The sequence below is a fragment of the Leptodactylus fuscus genome, chromosome 8 (assembly GCF_031893055.1).
Source record: "Leptodactylus fuscus isolate aLepFus1 chromosome 8, aLepFus1.hap2, whole genome shotgun sequence".
In the NCBI taxonomy this organism is placed as follows: domain Eukaryota; kingdom Metazoa; phylum Chordata; class Amphibia; order Anura; family Leptodactylidae; genus Leptodactylus; species Leptodactylus fuscus.
This window is the reverse complement of record NC_134272.1, coordinates 18,104,539-18,110,593: the sequence shown is the minus strand read 5'-3', so window position 1 is coordinate 18,110,593 and position 6,055 is coordinate 18,104,539. Positions and strand designations below refer to the sequence as shown.

The 6,055-nt window shown below is 49.7% G+C and overlaps 1 protein-coding gene across 5 annotated transcripts; it reads right to left on the bottom strand.

Moving 5' to 3' along the window:
• Positions 1-1,914: 1,914 nt before the first annotated feature.
• On the bottom strand, positions 1,915-4,425 carry LOC142216194 (UBA-like domain-containing protein 1). 5 transcript variants are annotated; one of them, XM_075283834.1, is made up of 4 exons: positions 4,345-4,425; positions 3,920-4,107; positions 3,500-3,559; positions 1,915-2,635 (listed from the first exon to the last, which is right to left on the bottom strand). In XM_075283834.1, exons 2-4 carry the CDS (start codon positions 4,037-4,039, stop codon positions 2,369-2,371), a joined length of 447 nt encoding a protein of 148 aa, XP_075139935.1. In that variant the 5' UTR covers positions 4,040-4,107; positions 4,345-4,425; the 3' UTR covers positions 1,915-2,368. The 5 variants fall into 5 exon arrangements, with proteins under 5 accessions (XP_075139935.1, XP_075139934.1, XP_075139936.1 ...); XM_075283833.1 differs by having other exon boundaries at positions 4,334-4,387; XM_075283835.1 differs by having other exon boundaries at positions 3,920-4,104; positions 4,334-4,374.
• Positions 4,426-6,055: the final 1,630 nt, after the last annotated feature.

Here is a 6,055-nt window from a genome sequence, read left to right as displayed (position 1 = left end):
ACGTGTTATGTATGGGCACTGAGGGGCAGGGGGACGTGTTATGTATGGGCACTGAGGGGCAGGGGGACGTGTTATGTATGGGCACTGAGGGGCAGGGGGACGTGTTATGTATGGGCACTGAGGGGCAGGAGGACATGTTATGTATGGGCACTAAGGGACAGGGGAACGTGTTATGTATGGGCACTGAGGAAGAGGGGGACGTGTTATGTATGGGCACTGAGGAGCAGGGGGAAGTGTCATGTATGGGCACTGAGGGGCAGGGGGACGTGTCATGTATGGGCACTGAGGGGCAGGGGGACGTGTTATGTATGGGCACTGAGGGGCAGGGGGACGTGTTATGTATGGGCACTGAGGGGCAGGGGGACGTGTTATGTATGGGCACTGAGGAACAGGGGGAAGTGTTATGTATGGGCACTGAGGGGCAGGGGGACGTGTTATGTATGGGCACTGAGGAACAGGGGGAAGTGTTATGTATGGGCACTGAGGGGCAGGGGGACGTGTTATGTATGGGCACTGAGGAACAGGGGGACGTGTTATGTATGGGCACTGAGGGGGGGACGTGTTATGTATGGGCACTGAGGAACAGGGGGACGTGTTATGTATGGTCACTGAGGAACAGGGGGACGTGTTATGTATGGGCACTGAGGGGCAGGGGGACGTGTTATGTATGAGCACTGAGGGGCAGGGGGACGTGTTATGTATGGGCACTGAGGAACAGGGGGACGTGTTATGTATGGGCACTGAGGGGCAGGGGGACGTGTTATGTATGGGCACTGAGGGGGGGACGTGTTATGTATGGGCACTGAGGAACAGGGGGACGTGTTATGTATGGTCACTGAGGAACAGGGGGACGTGTTATGTATGGGCACTGAGGGGCAGGGGGACATGTTATGTATGAGCACTGAGGGGCAGGGGGACATGTTATGTATGGGCACTGAGGGGAGGCACCAAGAGAAAGGGGGCATGTCATGTATGGGCACTGAGACAAGGAAACATGATATGCACTGAAGGGTAGGGGAGCATGTCATGTATGGGCACTGAAAGGTAGATTTCACGTCATGTATGGGCACAGGCGCATGTTATTTAAGGAAATTGAGCATGTCATGTATGGGCACTGAGGGCCAGGGGAACATGTCATGTATGGGCACTGAAGGACAGGGGCCATGTCATGTATGGGCACTGAGGGGCAAAGGAGCAAGTCATGTATTGGCACAAGCCTACTGACCACTGACCACTAACAATCTGTAGCCCACTCAGCCCTACTCTTGTACCATCTCATTGATATACCTGCCCATGTTGTGCCCCCCGGTTTATACAGTTAGATGGCACCATCCACAATGAGACATCCCCTTTATCAATGCATTGGGCAGATTTATTAAAGCTACTGAAAAGCAAAACTTCCTTATCTGCCAATAACAACCAATCACAGCGCAGCTTTCATTCTTTGTTCTTCTCCTGAATAATGAAATCTGCATGGTGATTGGTTGTTACGGATATCTAAGCCAGTTTCGCTTTTAGATAGTATAATGAACCCGCCCCAGATCTTTCTCCTCGGCTGAGTTTTATCATTTAAAGTTACAGGCCCAAAGCCTAAGCCTGCACTACTGACACTTCCGGCTCTGATTTCTCACAGATGTGTTGCATGGAGACCATGTGTGGCTTCATATTGTCATCTATATAAATCTACACACACACACGACTGTATACATACACGTGGATGTAGATTCATACAGGAAATGTTGCCATTAGCAGCTCTCAGTAGTGTAGCCTCAGGCTTTGGGCCTGTAACGTCCGTTAAATTTATCTCGGCTGAGAAGTTAGCTATACATGTTTTTTTTTTTCCACATTTACACCAGACGGGTTTCGTACTTTCCTCCTGGTGGACAGACTCCAGCACCAGGTCACCGCCATGTGTAAAAGATTAAAATGTTTATTGTCTTCAACTCTTAAAACCGCTACGGGAACGTCTGTATTAAATGACATCAAAGGGTTAAATGACATCCAAAACACAAATTCCTACACCGTAAGCTCCGCAAGAAAGATGTGGAGGCCTGGAAATGTTCCGCACCAGCATACAATGCGGTATGAGGTATGGCTGACGTCCGGGCGGCTCTGCCGTGTGGTTGTCATGCAGAGCGTCTCTCTCTCTCTCGTGGAGGCTGGCAGATGGAGCGGTGCGATGCTCTGCAGGCAAGTGAGGTAATAGAGTGTCAGAAAGAAGGTCGCCGCCGCTGTCATATTGCTAAGGTGAGATCCCCGCTGCCTCGGCGGAGCAATACTCTGAAGGTCCTGGCAGTCCAGACAGCCGAATAAAGTCTACATGCCCCTGTACTGCCCTCCTTCTCGGTGTCCGGCAGTCCTTGAAGCCTCATCTCTCGGCTTCGGCCGCTGGGTTGGAGTCGGCTCCTCTAGTGTTGTTAGGGTGCTGTGCCCCTCCGGGGAAGGTCATGCCCATACCTGGCTGCTGGCCCCTGGGGTCATGGGAAAAGTGGCTGCTGACACCCCCCTGCTGGAGTGGTGGGGACGTGGCCAGGGAGGAGAGGTATCCACTTTCTGAGGCCTTCAGACGGGAAAACATGGTGAGGGCATCAGGAAAGTTTGGAGGGGTTGCCGGGGTGTTGGCAGGAGTGCCCATCTGGGGAGAGAGGAGAACAGGATGGGCAGTGGTGTGGCTCAAGCAATGGCGGTATACACAGGGCAATAGAAGAAAAAATCCTTCTGCAATCAGCGGCTTGTCAGGTGTTGTAAGACTACAACTCCCAGAATGCCCTGACAGCAGGTAGCAGACCATAGGGCTATACTGTATCTTGTTTCTTCCTCTCTACTTGCTGTCAATGAATGGGAACATTTTGGCTAATATCTACAGATTGAAACTTCTCACAGCTGAGGATTTGTGACAGTTTATCAATGCAGTTAATGGAGCCATTTACATCAGATTTTCACTATAGAAGGCTGGATCCTAGCGACCCTACTATAGTGACCAGCCCTCCCAACACCCCTCAATGACAGACAACAGGAAGATCCGGGTGTCCTCATCACACGCCCCATGACCCACTGTGGATAGTACATAGTCTATAAGCCGGGTACACCCCATTGCAGCCTGTATCTCCCCCACAGCCAGGCAATGCAGCAGTGACAAGGTGGTAGTGCAGATGGCAATGTCTAGACTCCATACCACTGTAGCAAAACCTCAGCTGTGAGAAGTATTCAGTCTGTAGGAGCGGTTCCACTTACTAAAAGCAAGCAGAGAGGTAGCAGAACTGGAAAACACAGCTAATGCTGAGGAACACTGAAGCCTCATCATATCCTATACTCCAGTTACAACCAGAGCTGCATTCATTTATAATGGTCAATACTGGGATACGAGTGATGTGTTTATATCCAGTGATCAGACTGTAGGAATCACATCATCTCTCACAGTGCAATGCAGTGGGTTCACCTGGTAAAAAAAACCCTCCTCCTCATCACATGTACGCACAACCCATCATTGCCAACTTACCATCTGGTGGTGCGGTATATACGGGTGATTCGTCTCCTGGAAGAAGGCGCTAAGGGCGGTCTGTAGAGGGGAGACAACAAGAAGGAATCCAGGTTAAAATGTGCGCTGTCACTTTAAATCCGCTTGTGGGAAAACCGGGCAACAACTGGCCTGGCCTCTACATCAACCACAGAGGCTGCTGACCTGCTTTCCCAGATTCCTGAATGGCAAAACTGCTTTTTCTGGGTGCTGTAAAACTTGGAGGACGCCCCTTGTGGGAATTGTGTTGTAACTATACTGGCACCCCACGTCACAGGTAAAACGACAACAAATACATAAAATGTGGCAACCTGGGGGATGTTGAGAGTTGTAGTATCCCAGCAGTTATTATGGATACTGTAGTGTTTATGACTGGTCTGTAGGTGCGTCCGCCGCCCTTACCTCATACTGCCAATGTGCGGCCCGTAGTAGCTGCTCGGCCTGGTCGGTGGCGCATCCGGCCGCCAGCACAAACTGCGACACCAGTAGCTGCTGCTTTAACTGCTCAATGTCACCGGACATCCCGACGGGCGTTAGAGCCACGGCGCGACGAATGCCACCTCAGAGTCCCGGGTCACTACTTCGCTCTGCTACATAGAAAAATACAGAAAAATCATATTTATGATACCGATACAGGATTGATGACACGGGCGGCACGGCGGGCACTGGCATCTACCACACAGGGCTGCGCAGCACACAGCGCCAACGCAGCAGGCACAGGGGATACACATAGGATACAGTAAGGAGAGGGGGACATACAGGGCCGTACACAATCCCGTATAGATGGGTATATACATTTATAAACACAACACACACCGCACACTCACTGCCTCCGTACAGCTGCCCATCAGCCAGGTCCAGCCCATAGGAGGCGGCGACAGCACAGCATGATGGGAGCTGTAGTCTTATCCCTCCGCAGCCTTCTCCAGTGCACATTCCCACCCAGTGGAGAAGACTTCTGTGCACAGGGCTCTACCTAGAACAGCGACTGAGCATCTGACTAGCAGCGGCCTTTATGTATGATACGCAAGAGAAGTGATACTGTGCGACCAAATATCAGAACAAAGAGTCATGGGAGAAGTTGTACTGTGCATTCTGGAAATATCTAACAGTAGCAAAGCCGAAATATGAAAGAGAAGTAATACTGTGTAAGAACGCACAATGGACTATGTAAGAAGTTGTACTGTGCATTCTGTAACTATCTATTATCAGTAGCAAAGGTGTAACATGAAAGAGAAGTAATACTGTGTAAGAACGCACAACGATGGACTATGTGAGAAGTTGTACTGTGCATTCTGTAAATATCTAACAGTAGAGAAGCTGAAACATGAAGAAGTAATACTGTGTAAGAACACACAAGGATGGACTATGTAAGAAGTTGTACTGTGCATTTTTGTAGGTTTTAATGTGGCAGAGCAAAAGTAAAAGCAAGATGTGAGAAGTTGTACTGTGTATTCATATATAGTATGTGGATTTCTCAGTGGACGTTATAGTGTATTTACACGCACGTAAACAGCTTATGTGGATGACTGGAAGGAAGCTGTACTGTGCGATGTCTGCTGTCCGATCATCACCCTGACACCGCTCACATGCCCTGCTCAGCCACGGACTACACATCCCGGCATGCCCCGCTTTGTTTGTGTAGTGAGGTCATCATGAGGCCTGAGCTCTCAGCCAATAGGAGCGTTAGCTGTGGCAGTGTCAGACCATATAAGGTAAATATCCCGCTCACCAATAGCAGTGCCGGACCTGGCTGTGTGGGCGTGTTCTGGTGCTGATGGACGGGTCAGGCCAGGCTGGCAGGCCGTGTGTGGTGTGTCAGGAGGTGACGTCACGGGGTGATTAGGCTGCGGTGCCCTCAGTCACCTCATGCACCTACAGTGACGTCATACTATAGGAGGCTTACATTAAACTCCCATTATAACAATTATACAATATGACAGGATAATAATAATAATTAATAATAATAATAAATCATCATTTTATATCTTTCTGTTGTTTTAGTCGTATTATGGGGTTAGTCGCCCAGGGTCAGTGTTATCGTCTGTCTTGGTTGTTGGCAAAGTTCTGCAAGCAAATTTCCACAAATTTTAAGCAGAATGAGGGGCAGAGTCTTTAGTTACCCGACACTAGTGTGACTACAGCCTTAGCTGAGCTCCTATAATGTGAAGGAGAGAGAACCCTGTGCAGACCTAAGACTGTGTTCACACAGAGGAATATGCTGCAGATTCAGGGGCAGATTTCGCCCCCAAATCCAGAGCAGATTGTTCCTGGAGTCTGCCTCCTGTTGTTTATAATGGGAAACAGAATTGCAGCAAGATGCTGAAAAAAGAAGTGTCCTTCTCGATCTAGTCGTGAGGTCCATTCACCCAAGTCTAATCAGGAACGGCCTGCACCGGCATCCCAGTGTGGCTAGACCGGGGCAGCGGAAAATGAAGAGGAATTCCTCTTCCATTTTCCGCCATGTGAACATACCCTAAAAGACAGCAAATGCTGGGAGATTTCAGATCTAAGGCCTGCCGAATAGTGAGTGCAGCT

Coding starts and splice junctions, on each gene's coding strand:
- LOC142216194 (XM_075283834.1), bottom strand. CDS start 4,039: ATGTCCGGTGACATTGAGCAGTTAAAGCAGCAGCTACTGGTGTCGCAG. Junction 3,560..3,919: donor CCGCACATTGGCAGTATGAG/GTAAGGGCGGCG, acceptor TCCCCTCTACAG/ACCGCCCTTAGCGCCTTCTT. Junction 2,636..3,499: donor ATATACCGCACCACCAGATG/GTAAGTTGGCAA, acceptor CTCTCTCCCCAG/ATGGGCACTCCTGCCAACAC.